The following is an 18,557-nucleotide window of genomic DNA, read 5'->3' as shown; positions in this document are numbered from 1 at the left end:
TGAAAACATCAGAAGTGTACAAATAGAGCCTTATTTTGTTGATGCCTCTGGATCAGTGCAAAATCACATGCTTACGGGTATTCTGAGTTGAAGCCAGGCAAAACAAATCATATTTATAGCCACTCATCGCAAGGCAAATAAGCCACATTTAACGGAGTAGACAACTTGGTCAAATTTACGGACAGCTCCTACATAGAGCAAGGCTAATTACTGAGGGAATTTCCCGATTAATCTGCTAATAAACTATTGTTGCATGTCGAGACTTTAGTGATCCATACATAGAGGTGTGAATCTTCACTTGACTCACAATTTGATTTTGCTTCAGAAAGTAATGAATTGTAAGCAAACTTGTGGCTCATTAAAAAGACCGACATTTGGGCAACCATTTTTGCCATATTATATTACAATGAGCTTTACAGAACCAATCAAAACGATAATGATAAACACATTGCATGCCATGTTGAATTTTATCGATCAAAATGTTACATCAGTTTTCAAACAGCCCAAGGCATGTGAGTCAACTGATGAGTGATCTGAGCCAATCCCACTTTTTCGTCAGGCTTGTTGCCACACGATTGACATGACACTGGTATGCTGTTATGTTTGCAAACCCTCATGACACATTAAAAACTTCCTATTTTATAAAGAAGGCTGATTTGAATATCAATAGTGCATAGAGTAGGCTATGTAACACCTTATAAATAAAGCTTAGAGCCAAAGGGTTTTACAGCTTTCAAAAGATAAACACAATTTTCCATGCATCTGGAGTGTGCCTGATTACACCTGCTGTGCGGATAGTGAGCTTTACCTGAACAGGAAGCCCTAAAGAGATCTGCTGCCATGGAAACAAAGTCACCAGGTGATTAACAGCAATGATCATCATTCATCAGTGCTACTGCAGTTACCACAGTTTATTACCAGCTGTTAACTCTAATCAACATGATACAGTAGAACATTTCCTCAGTGTAGCAAACACAGTGTGGCGTTTCCAAACTTAAGTGAGTCAAGCTCAACGTGACCTTACCAACCAGTGGCAAGACCAGGTTCACATGTCAAAACTTGAGGATATGTGATTAGGCAAACACTCACTGCACTCTTTGTGCTGTATACTTGCTGACCTTTGCGGAAGTGGTGCAAACAGCCAGCTGTGGACTGAATCAGCTTGTGTGCTGACAGTCATTGGGAAGTTTGAGGCTCGTAACGTGGTTAAACTGATAGCAGAGCAACCTCCATTGAGAGCATACTTCCTACAGGATGTGACTCATGGTTGTGAGAATGTTTGAGGTGCAGTTACAGATTCACATCCGGCGGGTTGAGCAAATAACACTCTCACACAAAAATGTGCAAATCTTTCAAGAATCTCGGGCAACAGATCTTGTTTAATTAGTTGACAATCAAACTCAGTTGACATCCAAATCAATGTTAAGTCAAATTGAACTGACCATGACTAAGTGTTTCTGGGACAGAATGCCACAGGTAATGTTTGTTGTCACTTTCAAACATGGCCACTCCTCCCTCCTTCTGATCCCATGAGCAACTCTTTAGCTGTGTCCAAAATCACTCCCGATTTCCTACAGTATATGGGGTGACACATTTTGTAGTGTCATCCAAATTTTAAGCGAACATATGTCCTTTTTGAATTTATGTTTAATCATAACGATCAACTTAACTTCTATCGTTTTCCTATCCATGAATCTACAAAGCTGGCAAAGTATGCATCTATAGTATAAAGTAAAATTATTACTTTTAATATCGTCATTCTATTCCATACTTAAAAAAACAAGTATATTTCTTACATTTGTATTCAAAATTAATATTTGTTCACTTTTATACAACCCCATATATTGTAGACGCTATACAGGAAATGGTGAATGATGCAGTATCTGGCTTAGTGTAGTGACTTTGATTAGGATAAAGATTTCACCTGAGAATGAAAGCAGCTGTGACCGCATAACAGAGGTAAGCACTGGCTTCAGGAAATAGCTACTGGAATCCAGCAGATTGCCAATGAAACAATCCTTTACAAAGAAACAATGATTGCATTGATTATGTATTAGCCTACATTCATTTCCGTTTTAGATTTACTGTTTTAAAGACTTAACACTATAAATCCCAAAGACATTACGAAGAGGTTGAATTAGTGTAATTTGAGACATTGGGTAATGAAGGACATCTGAGCTTTAATAACAGTTGCAGAGGTCGTCGAAATATGCAAACACTGATGTCAACCAGTAGTTCAAGCAGCTCACAAAAAAATGCCATTCAAAGAAATAAACTTTTGGCATTCCATTTGGGCTGAAAAGAGTAAAGGCCATTTGGCTGAAGCAGGAGGTGAAAGCCCATGGGGTTCCCTGACCTGACCTTCTGTTGTCCTTTGCCTATCCATAGACATTTAGGCCTAACTCAGGGCTGACGCCACAAGGAACCTGATAGGCCCCAAATCCACCTCCTTTCTACCCCTCACCCACATGTTCAATCAGTCAAGGCAATATGCCATGCACATACGGTGCTGGTTAGAGCAGGGCTACCCCCAGGGATGGGGGCAACAGAGGTATCAGGCTCCTGACTAGTCACCCCTGACTAGTGTGTTGAGCTGTAGCTTTCATGCACAATAAGTCCTCCATGATCACCCAAGAAAGGTTAGAGAGAAGAAAACACGTGGTTACAAGTTACTAGTGTGTGATGGTTTTTATTAAATGCAGTCCCCTGCAGGATTCTCTTACACAGAGAAAAAAAAAAGACCCTTTCTAGGTGATCTCCATTCCACTAATCTTCTCCATCTCGAGAGAGGGTTTTACATAGTCAAAGCATGCATATAGAGTGGTTTTATTTATATATTCATCTCTATGTAAAAAGGTTCTGTTAAAGAGTCTCACTTTTTCTGGAGAAAGAATAATGACTGCAGTGATCTGACCAGCTCTCCTACTGAGCCTTTTATTGGAAGATTCTGTGGTAGGAGCCAGTAAGTTTAAGAAGCCCATTCTTTTTGGAGTGATTTGAAGATTACAGCCTGTGTGTTTAGGGCTGAACTCAAAGGAAAGGGTTTCTGAGATTATGGTCTGCATTTGTAATTGAGCTCTGTGTGGTGTGATAGGCTCCAGTGGTCCAGTTTTGCGCCAGCCTATAGTTTGGCTGTCAGGACTGACCCTCAAAAGCACAAGTAATAACTTCATTACACAAACAGAATATACAGATGAACAAAGATGAACAAATGTCAAGATACAAAAAAAACATCATAAAATTGAAGCTTGCAACTTGTGCCTTATATTACAAGTCATATAAAGCCATACAAGCTTAGTGTGACAAAATGATTGATATTTGATGTTGTATTCAATCAATGCTCTCAAATTTCACATGCCCACTAGGAAGTGGCATACCGAAATGTGCCAAAGCAGGTTTAAATGTCAATTTTTTTTAATTTTTGTGAAAAATCTTTTTAAATTTTTTTATTATAAAATAATAAAGCAAGCAAGGAATTCAATATTCTATCAACAATGAAGGCTTGTTCATCATGGTTAGCAAAGAGGGCTGTGATACATTTGTAGTAAGCAGGCAGCTGCAGAGGATGCTGACCATGTGTATCACAGAGCACATTGTTAACACATTATGTTAACCAACAATTTGAATGTCTTTAAATCATTCGCAGGGAGGTCTACCCAGATGTTTCCCAGCAGTAAATACATTTTACATTTAGGGAACAGACCATAATAGTTATTGGCCTACCTATGATGTATTAAATCTTTGCAGGAGAGTTTGTTCTCCAATCTGAACAATGGGACTGTTGTGACTCAACTCTGACATGCTCACGAGATGGAGAACTTCACCTCTCGGGAATACAAGGGCAGCACATTTCCATCAACAGTGGAGTAAATTACACAGAAGACAAGAGGACGACCTCCGCAGCGATATGACACATCAGATACACACATGCAAATAGCTTGCCTCCGGAAATAATTTTGAAAACTACACTTCCACAACTAGAAAAAGGCAAATGACAATTATGAGAAAATATATTATTGGTGGTGCGGTGACAGCTGTAGTGGGAGGACAAGTGGGGAGGGGTGGAGTGAAGCGGACAGGTTGGAGAGGGCTCAAGTTTCAGTCTCTCTGATTAGATGACCGGCATCCAAAAGCACGGGGGGGTGGGGAGTGTGTGGATGTCAGGAGAGACCCCTCAGCTGGGGTGAGGTGTGTGTTGATGCAAACAGCAGGTTTAATATGACAACCCAGCATTCCTAATGGCCACACAAGATACATATTGCTAAGCAAAGTTCAGGCATCTGGCAGCCATGTTGTGGATCACTTCATCTCTTGGGCACTGGATCTGAACTGATGACAAGTGTGTGACCGCATGAAAGTCAATATGCAGTGTTGATTCCTTTGATGAGAAAAGCAAGCCATGGGAGAGAAAAGCAAGTCTGTAAACCATGACTAAAAACATGAATGCTAATAAAATACTTTATATAAATGATTCCCGGTGATTATATAAGCGATTCCTAACAATGATGATTCAAATTGATGTCTGTTGCATAATGAGAAATGCAGTGTCAATAATTAAGATGGCTACATTTAATTCCAGTCGGAAGGCATTCTCTGACAGAGTGACTTAAATGTGTATATTCATAATCCCTAAGATCACAAAAAGGAATTGATGAAAATCTGCTACCCTTTGACAAGCCTCAGTAATCTCCTTAGATCCTTTTCATGTAATGACAGCTTTCCTACACAGCTGGGACGAGTCAATGGCAAGGCAGAAGACTAACATCTTCAGTTAAAGAATTGTAGTTTTTCCAAATACACAAGTTGATCCATTTTATCTTAGCTGTAAAAACATACAAATAACCATGCGCCCAAGCTGGCCTTTCTCAAACTTTGCAAGGCACATTAAGGAAGGTGGTTGCATAAGTGAGTATTTGGTCAATGCACGGTCCTTCTGCACACACATAACATGTTTTTTTTGTTTTTTTGTTGACCTGGCATTAACTCCGTGCTCAAAGGGGCAATAGAGTTCAACTGTCTGTGCCAGTAAACCAGATGTGTTATTATTCGGGCAAATTGCTATAAATGTTTTCACTTTAACTAATTCTTCATACTGTCACGCCGCCATGACAGTAGTTTCTCTGAAAAAGAAAAATGTCTGTAAAAATACCTTGCTCATGCAATACAGCACCCCTCACATAATTTTCACAGATTAGCTCTCCCGACTGGAGAGAATGCAGGAGAAAGGGTAAGAGTGGAGAGAAAGGAGAGTATTTTGGATTTCTGCCCGGAGTTAGCGCCCATTGCCCAGGGTGTTTATTAGGGCCCTGTAAAGGGAAAGCACCACTGAGCGCTCAGCAGAGCAAAGCACTGTTCAGCAGAGCAGAGCACTGTTCAGCAGAGGTAAATAAGTGGCGCTCAAAATGTAAATCACGCGCTGCTGACACCTTTGTCCCACATGAAAGCTATTTATAGGAATGGCAGAAAGAGTTAGCGAGAGATACAGGGAAATGTTCAGGGATTGAGATGCCTTTTCTCAATTTTCCTGAGATATCAGCATAAATGCAAAGCAAGTGTAATGGAGGGAATGAAACATTACAGGGTGCAGAGTAAAGCATCGGGTAGACATCAGTTCCCTCTTTATCCTTGAACGGGAACACTGATAACCAATGGCTCCTTCAAAGAACTTAAGATAAGCATGCTGTTCGGGTGATTGCTTTAAATGGGTTGAAACTGCAACTTTTAGCCAACACGCTGGGTCTGGATAGTGTCTTTATCCTCTGCCTTCCACTCTCTGTAATCAGGGTGGTGCATGAGTGTGAGTGAAGAACAGAAACAAAGCAAGTACAGTCAGTGACTAATACAGCTTAAATTTATCTTGATGTGCAGAAAACGACCAGCAGACCGGAATATAATACACCACATTTACGTACACTCAGAGGCGACAAACTCTCCTGTCATGAATTGCAAGCCAAGACACGGCAGGTGTAGGTGAGTCACAGCATTAAGCAGCTCTCATGAACACCTGTCTGTCGTCTGGATGAATCAGGCCTTTTATCAGGCTCCAAAGCACAACTCAACCAGATCCTCCTCCAAAGTCCTCTCAAACTGAGTCACCATTTAGTCTAAAGATACCAGTAGAATGGAGCGCTAAAGCTCATCATATGTTCCCGACACAATCCTGCCCTTCGGCATCACCTGAAGGGTTCTCCATGCTAAAAGACCCAAGAGTTGGAGCCTTATCCCTGGCTGATTGTTCTCTTTGTTTACACAACGACACGCCATTTGCTCAACTATGCAGGTAGACAGCACAAGAAAAGAACAGCTTACTGTAATTTGTTTTGAACCCAGGCGGTAACATGCTAATAGGTCACCGTTTTAAAAGGGAAAAGGCCAGATGCGATAACCAGCTAATTTTGCCTCTTTATTAGTCTTGTAGTGTGTTAGTACTTAAACATACAACATTGCACAGTACGAGCACCCTGATGTACTTGTTCAACATTCAACAACTTGTTTTTCTCGGTTTTACATTTTATGCTCTCAAGGGTCACAGCTTTTTCTACGTAGCTGAAGGAAAGGGGCTAAATGTACTTAAGCTACTGGCAACACATCACTTGCATTTGAAATGACACTCTTCAAAGTATGCTAGTCATATGACCCGTTATTAAAATTAGCAATTTGAGGCACCCTGAATTACAGAGACGGTTGAGTCAAGCAGAGTTCAAATTTGTGCAAGCGCATAATGATGGGATTCAGACAACTACCATTAGTGTGTAGTTCATATGGTACACCTCCTAATACAGTAGGACAGTGTAGTCGAGAAGGAACACCTACTAAAAACCAAGTGCAACATTGTGACCTCCAACAATTAGATCTCTGTCAGTCCTTTTCTCCAAGAGGCAGCATACAATTGTGCACTTTAGATAAGTGAAATTGAATTTGTAGGATGGACATCAAGCTTGAAAGCAAAGCAGAACAAGGAAGCAAGCATTCGTGACCCATCTAGGGGAAAAGCCATGGTGTTTATAAGTATTAACAGCAAGAGTGAGCTTCCTCATCAGATGTGTTACACACAGGAAGCTGTAAGCTTCCTTTTCCTTTTTGATGATACAAATGCAAACAATAAAAGACAGAGCAAGAGCTGTAGAGAAAAAAAGGAGATACTTTGTCAACTGAGGACCAAATTGTTCAAAGTAGCACAGCTGTAAAACTTATAGTATACCATATACGTAACAGACAAGAATGAATAGGGCAACAGGGCTTTCAGTCTCTGACGTAACAAGCTTTATGGTGCTCAGGATGCTCACTGATCATCTGGCTGTATCAGGGCTGTCTCAAATCCATTAAGCCCGAAAAGAGGAGTGAATAAGTTTGTTCTTGCAATCACAAGCCCCAGACCAAAGTGGACCAGATTAGGGCATCAGGCTTGCATTCCTTCAACTCGGGAAATCACATGTGGAGCGTCATGGCACTGTCATTCTGACTGGCTCTGTCTGGAATCAGATGAACTTGCAACGATGAGGATGGGCCAACAAGGACAAGAGAGCAGAGATTCCGCTTTATACTATCCAGCCACTTGTCTCTTGGCGTCTGTTCCAAAGGCTGACAAGAGCCTAGGAAGATTATTTTAGACAAAATTTTTTAGATAACAGTACAGCTTTAGCAAGGTTTTTTTAATTACTATCCATAACTGCTTCCTGTACAGAGTGAGCATTTGAGCACTAGCCTATATTCCAATATTTATGAAGATGAAGGAGGACTGAAAGTGCACTGAATGTTTTAGACTGCTTATCCTATCACATTTATACACCAAATTAAACCATATACTTATTACATATTACATATAGGCTATGGTTTGGTGTGGAATATAAATTAAATCAGACGGACAGCCACTGGTGCTTGTCTCTCCTTTAACCCCAGTAACCTATGCAGGGTCATATTCAGGTCACCGTCATGTGGTAACGTCCAGTAAGGCAGGAACCAGCCACCTGACTGTCACATTCCACACAGGAGAGGCAGAAGACAGAAAAACTGCTGCAAGGAAAGGAATGTTAAAGGGTCATTGTGAACTGAGGAAGTAGATTTACAAGGAAGAGGATTCCCTTATTTCTCAATTTCAGGTGAAATACAGAATAACCATATATGAACAATTACTATCTGTTCACAGTAAGAATCAAGTGGAGGTGTGTGACAGTCAGTCTAACTGATTTCGACAGAATTTCATGTAAATACCTAGATTTCTCAATTACATATGAATCATATAGAACGAAAAACAAAGCAAAATACAGTTTTGCTTGTGGATATCTAGAATATCAGCTACTAAGTAGCCTACCTCACATAAAACCCTATCTTCCAAATATTTTATACCACCAACCTGGCAAATTCAGTGATTAGTTATTCCCATTCTACTCCCAGAAGTTGTGTAAAACCAACCAATCAGATTAAATCTTGCCAGATTGTGAAAGTCTTTGTGCAAAATTCACAAACTGTGGCCATGCCATTTGAGACTAGGTGTAGAGTCAGTGTCACCATGACTGAAATAAAGAGTATAAACGTACAGTTGGTACAACAGCAGAGCTGAGAATGTGCCACAGTTCTGTATTTTCATTCCTGAAGCTCATGTGAAAGCTAAAACATTCCCTCGGGCCAACTCTGCCCCACGTCATTACCCAAAACTGTCTGCTCCAGTTCTGACCATGGAGTGGAACGACAGCGGCAGATGAGGTGTTGCTATTTATAGCTTGTAAACGGGGGGAAGAAATCTGAAATTCTGGAATAAACTAATGCTTATTTTAGGACAGAGAAGTATTCTAGCGAATTGGCTAAGGGTCCCACAGAGGTAACAAAAATGATGTGTACTACTGCACAGGATGAGCCAAGCTTGTCTCAGCATCCTAAATTAAGTCAAACTCTGGCAGGAGAGGACGTCCTACTTACATACCCACAACAGGGGGTTTAACAGCCTTGGAATGACGTAACAGACCCTGACAGCCCAATAAATACCAGCTCTCGTTGACACAACTCAGGCTACACCTCAGGCACTGCATTTACATAGGTGTGACAGTGCTAAAATATCCCTGACATTTAGAAGAAACAGTCTGCTGTAGCTCCAATTAAACAAGACGCATTCCTTCGGATTGAGTAGAACGCTATCACATACCTATAATGAGATTTGGAAGCCGTTTCAGTAAATTCCAGACTTTCTTGGGAAAATTAGCATGTTATGCACTCATATTGGTCTGATGAAAGAATAAACTCAGTTATAGGTCAGAAGCTGTCACAAATGGCTTGCTCTAGTTTTACAGACATTTGATATGATCTGCATTCTGCACATGAAATCAAGCTATTCACTTCATAAGTATGAGCTCTTAATTAATGAGAAAGAAGTACAAAAGTAGACCAAAATGTACTAAATATGGGAACGCTTTAAGCTAGGCAAGCTCAATATCACATTTATTTGCTTGTAACACTGTACTAAATGGTCTTTAGGATTTTTTGTTAACCAGCACTTCTTAAAAGCCAACAAATCTTGCATCCAGATTGGTATTCAGGGCTTTCAGCTTGGTTTTTGGTGGGGTGAGGCAGACAATACCAGAGAGAGAGTCCGCTTTCAATCGAATGCCCCCCTCCTTTACGTTTTTTTTGTCCTCTTTTAAAGCTGACGTTCTGCCACAAGAATCCAGAGAATGCAAACGCGAAACAGCCACTGAAATCTGGGAGGAGTTGCGGGTCCAACCAGCCCACTCTGCAAAAAGCAACTTCAAGAGCAGCTTCTAAGATGCTCATCATAAAGGATACCATATTTACATGCTTCCAAATTTAGGATCTGCTACGTCACTTGGTCCTTCTAAAAATTAAATGAAATTACAGAATGAAAAACTGAACCCAGAATGAGTCTATAGTAAAAATCAATATGTGCAATGTTTTTAATTAATAATCAGCATATCATGTTCTTAATTTGACTAATAAAAGTTTTAATTGATTAGCACCCCTATTAGAAGGATCTGTACTAACTGTTCATGAAGCACAATTAACAAAAAACGAGAACAAGTGGGGTCAGTAGGGTGAAGGTAATAGAGGGAGAGACTGAACGGTAAAAGTACTGTGTGTGTGTGTGTAAACAGCATCTTAAGAGACTTATTGAATAAAATGAGAGGCAGTTAGGACAAGGGGCTGAGGTAAGCAGTGAAAGGTGAGGAATTTACTGCCCTCCCATTGTGACCTTTAACATACTTTTGCTACCTACAAAACCATAGGCACAGAGAGACAATGATAAGAAAAAAAGACTGAAAGAGATCAAACTTGATTTTCCTCATAAGCTAGAGTATTGACACTTGAATCACATCAGGATCTCAAAGAGGAGATGAGCACAATGTTGCAAGAGTGGGTTCCAACAAGCCTCGGCAGGCAAAAAAATACTCCGTAGATGGACGAGCAGCTGTATGGAGTTGCATTCTTTTGAAAACAGTACAAACTGCTTTATGTTACCTGTGAAGTATTTTCAGTGGACCTGCGCTTTAAAGAGTTTCATGTACCATGTAGGCAAATGCTAATTAGGTACTTGGGATGCACTACTCATTTGTCAATAACCAGCAGCAAAAACAGGCCATTCAAAAATGTCATGGTACTGATGTCACTGAAGACATCACTGATGTTAAAGGGATAGTTCACCCAAAAATGAAAATTTTGTTATCACTTACTCACCCAATTTTGATCCAAAACTGTATGAGTTTCTTTCTTCTGTTGAATACAAAAGAAGAAATTTTAAAGAATGTTGGTAACCAGACAGTTGACGGTAGCCATTAACTTCCATAGTAGGAAAATAAAAATTACTATGGAAGTTGATGGTTAGGCTACAGTCTGGTTATCAACATTCTTTAAAATATATTTTGTGTTCAACAGAAGAAAGAAATTCATACAGGTTTGGAACAACTTGAGGGTAAGTAAGTGATGATATAATATGTGAATTAAAATATGTGGGTGAACTATCCCTTTAACATAATCACTATTCATTCAACAGTAAAGAATGCACAATTTGGTGCGAGAAACTTCTTATAAGCATAAAAAAGAAGAAAAAGAAGAAGAGAAAAAAAAGAGAAAAAAAAGAAAAGAAAAAAAGTTTAAAATATGGACCCAATGACAAGTTGGAGGAACTGGAGTTAGTGAGGGGAACTGACAGACTCAGTTCGGGGAAGTACATTTATCATGAATCTAGTGAGAAGTGAAACCACGACTTAAGACAGCCTCCACACTTGAGGGGAAAGCAAGAAAGACAAATTAATCTCTCAAAGGAAAGATCTGACAGAGTAGGCTATGTGTTAAATGCACAAATTTTCTGCTTTGCATACACTTTTCTGTCATTGTGCAACTGTCGAGGTTAAAAAAAATCTTGGAAAAAATGTCAGATTCACATTAAGTGGAGATGAAACACAAGTGAAACCTAAGGCCAATCAGATAGCATCTCACAATGGCAAAGCCCTTCAGTATATTTCCATTTATGATGACATCTTTTTTCCCCTTCCAGCCCATGTAAGACACACAATGGATAGCACACTTATGGCCAGTACTGTAAATGAGGAAGGAGATCAGCGCTTGCAAATGAAGGAAGCGCAGCTCCTGTCTTTGTCTTTCTTACTCCTTTGGAAAAAAAATGGATTTCAACAATGAAAAGGGAAACGGCTATGGCTGGGATCCATGGGATTGGATTTCTTCCTCAACTGTTCCCCTCACATCCTCTGCATTATTCACAGATGACGACACTCTCTCTGGGGCATGTCTCTATTAAACCGGTTCGGAGTTAAGGCACCTCCCGCAAATTCCAGCACTGTATCTCACAGTTAACATATGCTGATAAGGCTGATGGCACGACAGCCGTAGGGTTTTAAATAGTTAAGGGTCAAAAACCTAGTCAACAACTTGCGGTTCAGAGTACATCAGTGAAGGGAGTCAGCATATGGACACAGGACCCTGTGCAAGTATGTGTGTGCATATGTTTTATACAACTAATTGCAAGTGGTTTCCATTTCTCATATCTTCTGGAAAAGCTCATGAAGAAAAGAGTGTGTGATGTGTGAAGAAGTGCATGCAAACCAACACCATTAGGTCACTAAAATTACCTTCAAACCACATTAAAACCAAACACAACTTACAAAAAAATGACTGGGATTCAGAATGCAAGAGTGAAAATGAAAGAATCAAAAAGAAGAAAATGCGAGTGGTACTTGCCGTATAAATGATACAAAAAGTATGAGTAATACTACGTGGTGCCTCTTAAGTTTAGATTAACATCACATCTAAAATGTTATGACTGTACCCTGCTTTGTTCCACTCTGTTAACATGTGAAATTTTGGGAAAATATTTGGCAAAGAGATAAACGGGAATGATGTGAAAAAGACAGAGGAGGACTGAATTCTTCACAGCACATTTAGCTCTTGCTCGCCCTTTCATGTCTTTACTATTATAATTCAGCTGAATAGAGAAACAAAAGAATAAAGAGATGCCTCTGCTCCCATTAAAAGAGCCCTCGCTTGCATCTCCCTGAATCCATGAGGAATGAATTGGGGGGATGTCGGCCTTTGTCATCCTACTAGCTCATCTATGATTCAACACATACCAAGGCAATGAGGACAAGAGAAACACAACATCATATTTTTAATCCACTAAAAATATTCAGAGTAATAGGGATTTACTGATGCATGCTGGGTAATCAAAGCCCCTGTTCAAACAACTGTTAAACAACAATAGTGTAACTAAATTGTTTCTAATTAATTAATTTAATCTTAATGGAAGAACTAGAGAACATTAGAACTTCAGACATATAGGAGGAAACATCTGAGTCAATCCATGGAAAGAAACTAGTTCCCAAGTGATCTCAAATGGGAGGAAAAAAAGAAAAAGCTCTGCAAATGAATCAGCTCTGGGGAGAAAAGCAGTTTAGGATGGCCCATTAACAAAGCTGACGAGGTAATCTTCTTTCCTCTTCTACATCCAGGAAAGGTCTCTTTTACTGATGTCCAGTAAGACTTCAAATACTTTACAACTACAAAAGCGTCCTGAAAACGAAGGAGAGACAGCAAAAGAGAGAGAGAACGGCGGGCAGACACAAAGCAACCCTCCCTGATGTCCTTGCATTGCTCACCCCCTCTTCTCCTTGCTTGTCTTCATTCGCCCTCCCTTTGTCAAAGCAACCTGGGGGTTTCCAGTGGCCAGACCTCTGCTCCTGCAAGCCCTCTGACCCCTAAATTACTTAGAGTTACTCTAAAGGCCTTAATCCATCTATAAACACACTGCACATCCCCCGTTTTAGCAAGTGTCCACACACCTCATAATGCTACTTTGCTTTCACCAACGCACATTAGTTCAATCCCCTCATCCCGGCAGCGCGGACATGATGTCACTGGCACCATCCGCTCTTACATTCCACACTCTTACACCCCATCGCACAGCATATTTTCATCCGTATAGTGCTTTGACATGTTTATGTGACGGTTTAAATCTATGAGCGCTTAGGAGGAATTACTAAAGTCTGACCGGTGTGTATAACTGTCCAGTTTGTACAGAAGGATCTTCACCAGGCAACTAACAACAATCCATCTTTATCTGTGTGCAGTTATACTTTCTCCACGCAAGGTCGATACTGAGTAGAAACCAGATACCAGGACGAACATAGAGGGTCTTGTGATATTCAGAGGAAACACACAAGCCTATAGGCTATGTATTGAGATCCAACTGAGTTTCAAAGACCCAATTTGTTAGATTTCAAGGTGTTATTAAAAAAGGCAACTCTGGTTTGACACTAAAAAACCTCTGACAAGAGAGTAACAGGCTAATCAATGCAAATATACATTTGAACAGATTTAAGCCTTTGACCAAGTCTGGTTGAATACACTTAACTTGAGATCTAGAATTGGTTTGGAAGTAACAAACCTAAAAAAGTGTTCAAGGTGCCATTAAATCAGAAGTACCATTTTGACGTTAGCTAACTTGCTCAGCAACAGTGATGCTCCGCCATGACAGTAGTTACGATAACAAACACGCTAATACTGTGGTTCTCAACAAGGAGGCCACAGGATGACTTAAAATAATTTAAATTATTAACTTATTATTAATATAATTCATACAAATATTTGTATTAGTATTATAAATAGGGATGTCCCGAGCCAATCTCAAGGATCGGGGCCGATAGAGGTCGGTTCTGCACACACATATTTGAGCTTGCGTGTTTAGCATGTTTGATGCGCACTTTTGTAACGAATCACTTGAAAGTCATTTACTGTTTATTTTATCTGCGATCAGACTATCTGAGACATCGTTGCCATGGGTTGCGTCTGACAGACTGCCGTTCTGACACCGTGTGAGCTTCATGCTTTCTAACCTTATCCCTACTTTTTTTTTCTTTTTGTTGCAATTATTCTGCTTATTGTACATTTAAAATACAATAAAAAAATTTAGTAGTATTCCATATTCCTGTAGTCCCATATTACTGTAGTAATTGTTATATTGGAATTATATTTTGTTAATATATAGTTCTGTTAATATTATATTACATGGGGGCCTTTAAATATTGTGTGGATATTGAGTGGTTTACTGCGCAAATACTATAGTGCCCCTGGTGGCAGTGCTGAGAATGCAACATGTAGGTGCAATACATTATAAATTTGCAGTATAACACATTTTGGAATGCAACAATAAAAGTGAACATGAAAGAAAAAATGTGAATGCAAACAAGATTTGCAAGCTTGACTTTATCATGAAAGGAATTCTTAATTATGCAACTCAAGCGTGCTTTGCATACTCAGCATTGCTGCAAGGGACAATAGGACTTCTAAGAAATAAAAAGTTGTCTTTTTTTATTTCAAGTCAAGTGTAATGCTAGAGTTTGATGAGAACTTTGCTGAAGCAGTTGGTTAACATGACAGCATTTTTACAGTTAGCTATCTGAATAACAACAGAACAGACATTTGAGTGATAAGAACACTCAATTAAGCACAAGATGACGCGTCACATGATACAGTAGACTATGTTTCGGGCCTAATCTGCAACTTTACCAAAGATCTTCTTCACCCACATCCTGTAAGGGCACCATAAGAACCATGACCACAAATGTGCACAAACAAGTTACACCAACACGATTTCCTGTTGTAAGTTTGGCACTCATTTTTTAAATAGATCTTTCACTGCTGTGTTTCACAAAAGCACTTTTAAGCCTTTGGTCAGCCACAAAAGAAAACAAATAAAAATCACATCAAACAACACAAGCATATGCTATAATCAATGAAGGCCGAACATGAATACCATGGTAGTTAGTTTCTTACCTGAAGTTCACACCACGCTACCTCCACCGTTGTCTCCGTGTCCAAGCCCTTGTAGACAGTTTTGAATGAGCCACGTCCAATCTCGATATCAAATTTGAGGAAACGGCCATCGGGTGAGGTGCCCACAGCTTTGGTCTCCACTTCTTCTATGTCATCCTGAACCTTTTTCTCAGCCTCCCTCTGCTCAGCTTCAGCACGGGCCTTCGCCACTCCTCTCTCTTCCTCCTCACGTTTGTCTGTTACTCCGATCTCCTGCTCCTTGTCGCCCACGTCGCTGGGCACCGTCTCCGCCGTCCCAGGGGCCTCGGCCTGCCTCGCACCCACATCCAGCACAGATGGGCTCTGTACCTCTACAATCCCATCAACCCCAGCACCTCTTCCATCCTCTGCATGTTCTTCCACTACTATACCCGAAACACCCGATTGTGTGTCAATGGTTACATCAGGGGCCAAACTCAGCACCACAGGCACGACAAACTGCTCGCAGTCTGGAGGCGAGGTGGGGATGCAGGCTTTGCTGGGCAAGTCGAGGGCTGTGGCATTGGAGTCACAGATGACGCTACGCCTGAAAAATCTGTGCTCAGCCGTCTTCAGATCTTTATCCATGGTGTGGCGTCGCTTTCTGACCTCCGTGTCTAGCTTCTCACCCACCAGTGAGTCCGAGCCGGAGCCATTCACATTCTTTGGAGGTGGAGGTGCCAAGAAGGTCACCACCTTGTTAGGATTTTCTGACGACATCTCTCCAGGAAAAAAAACAAACTTAAATGTATAAATAAATTATTATGAAAAAAATTGTAAACCTTGACTTTTGCAAAAATGTCCTCTTCCTGCTTTGACTGTGGCACTAACAGCCTATGAAAAAAAAAAAGCTCACGTGAACCACAGCGTTTGCAGGAAGGCCCCCTCCGTGGGGTATTCCTTACTAACAGTTACTCTTACAGTGTAAAGGGCCAGAGCCCAAGAGAGGAGGTGTTCTTTTATAAACGTAAAAGAACAAGACACAGTCACTGAGAGGCAAGCACTGATGGTGACAGACAAAAACTGTCAAATCCACTTCATCCATCCTGCAGTGACCCGGAGACAGCCGTCATTGGGCATAAGGGACCACAAGAGGGAAAAGGGCAAGAGCCTTGATGTTCTTCAGACCTTTAGAGTGCAGGAAACCTGGCTTCGAAACCAAAAACCAGGTCCAGATTTACTACAAGAGACATACAAAGAATATATTAATTACACACCCAAATTCTTTTTTTAAAACATTACAAGCTATTCTCCAACCGAATAAGCATTTTAATATTATTAATTATAGCATTATTGAAGACTGACACGTAAATCAAAGGTTTACTATTATCCTATGTTACAACTAAAGACACCTTTTACTCAATTTTAAGTATAACGTTTGAAGCAGCTACAAAATATGACATGCAAACGTAAATTACTTATTCGACTTTGACTGTTTTTTCGTAACGTTACTTGGTGTTTCTCAGACGCCTTTTGCTAACTCTCTTGCTCTCTCCAACGATTCCCCTGGGCTTATTCTCGATACAGAGTCAGACATGTTTTAGTTTCAATCGTACAAGTATATGCTGTGCCTCATAAAAATATCAACAAAACAAAACCATGTGATGGTAGATTAACGTTACTGCGCACGCGGGGGTCTCGAGACGGGTCGCCCTGGTTACGTTGGGGTGTCCAGCTGAGATTTGGGGGATTTTTGTAATTCTCCAGCGAAGACAAGCACAAAACTCAAACAAATTCTGGCGTATTTAGCATTTGTGGAGCATGTAAATGATTAAAAGTTGTCAGCGAGAATTTAAGATACGGCTTTTCAAAAGTTGTCATGTAACGGCCACCGTTGGTTCTTCAGGTCTCGAGCTCGCTCTCAAAATAATGCCGCGCGCGTTTAATAGCGTTTATTGAACAGGAAGCGCGTGGAAATACACTGGCACAAAATACGACAACATAACAGTCTATAATATACAGACAGTAGGTATTTAATACCAAATACCTGTCAGTTCATAATGCTTATAACCAGGTATATAACATTTCTGCTGCATTGAAAAAATAGGAGGCTGGCTGGCCAGCGATTACCTTTCGTATCGTCATATCCATTCCCCTCTGATGTAGACAAAGCGACAGCTGCAGTTGGCTGAGCGAATAATTTAAGAACGGCAATAGCCAAATAACGTTAATTATAATAGAGACAAAAATAATCCAGGCTATAAAACCAAATGGTCATGAAAATATAAATTCCATAGATTTAGCACAGCTAACGTTCCGCGTTCATCGTACTGTTTGCTCGACAGGCCAAGTTCAACACAGGGCTGATGAATCCAACGCGATGCAATGACTCTAATGAAATCGGTATCCAGCGTAACGATGTATCCCGTGATAAAACATCATGACAAATCACAAACAGAGTCCGGTTCCGGTCGACTGCACGCGGATCCGCAGCAAACCACCGATTTTCTTCCTTTCACGTGAACAATGCAACAACATCCACTGCGGTTCGCGTTCGCTGCTGTCGAGCCGGTTGAATCGCTATTCTTATGCAGCAGTCGACAAATGACAACTGGTAGTCTCCATATACAGTATTAGGGTTTCTGTAGCTGCTGCTCTTGGTTCGGGTGGTGTTATTAGGACTCCAGTCTGTCACGTTGGTTTTAGCTCCGAGGCTGCTGCTGTCTAACTTACCCTCCCACTGAATACTGACAGCAGAGACGCCAGCCGGCAGTGTCTTTGAGAGGCCTGAAGAGATCGCTGTTTCCTCTCTGAGATTATTTAGAAGTATGGGAAATAGCATTACAATGCAAAATCAGTTGATTCCCTTCCTCACTACAGTAGCTGGTAAAAATGAATGTAATACCCCTACACCCTTGTTTGCCAGGCCGATTCTTATTTTGTCCCACAATTCTCGATGTCAGTACATCCTGATCAGTGTTTTTGGACAGGCGGTGCTATGTGATGCATGTCAGTTGCACACCCTCTTATCTAAGTGCTTAATATTGCTTAATAGCTTGCTTCACATTGTACCACAGCGCAGATGCCAATAGCTATATATTGTTTGCCCTGGCATGAAATTCTGCCTCTTCTGTCATGCTGTTAATTAAAGGTGGATTTGTGAGCATTAATCAGGCCATTAAAATGTAGGGTTAGGGTTAGGGTTAGGGTTAGGGTTAGGCCACTTTTATAAACGTGCCTTGGAAAAAAAACAAAAACATTACTGGTGTGCATCTTGAGACCAAACATATTTTAAGATATTTCAG

General features: G+C 40.6%; 1 protein-coding gene across 6 annotated transcripts in view; it reads right to left on the bottom strand.

The window, feature by feature from the left end:
• wnk1b (WNK lysine deficient protein kinase 1b) overlaps positions 1-18,198 on the bottom strand; it is a 78,977-nt gene extending 60,779 nt beyond the window's left edge. For all 6 annotated transcript variants that reach the window (XM_084111668.1, XM_084111663.1, XM_084111664.1 and 3 more), the window contains exons 1-2: positions 17,383-18,198; positions 15,295-16,492 (exon numbers count right to left, since the gene is read on the bottom strand). In XM_084111668.1, the coding sequence (XP_083967794.1) occupies positions 15,295-16,032 (738 nt within the window). In that variant the 5' untranslated portion in view covers positions 16,033-16,492; positions 17,383-18,198. The remainder of the gene's footprint in view (positions 1-15,294; positions 16,493-17,382) is intronic.
• Between the last annotated feature and the right edge of the window lie 359 nt (positions 18,199-18,557).

The sequence above is a fragment of the Abramis brama genome, assembly GCF_963993115.1.
Source record: "Abramis brama genome assembly, chromosome: 4".
In the NCBI taxonomy this organism is placed as follows: domain Eukaryota; kingdom Metazoa; phylum Chordata; class Actinopteri; order Cypriniformes; family Leuciscidae; genus Abramis; species Abramis brama.
Note: the sequence above shows the minus strand (reverse complement) of the source record. Positions and strands in the feature narration are given on the sequence as shown.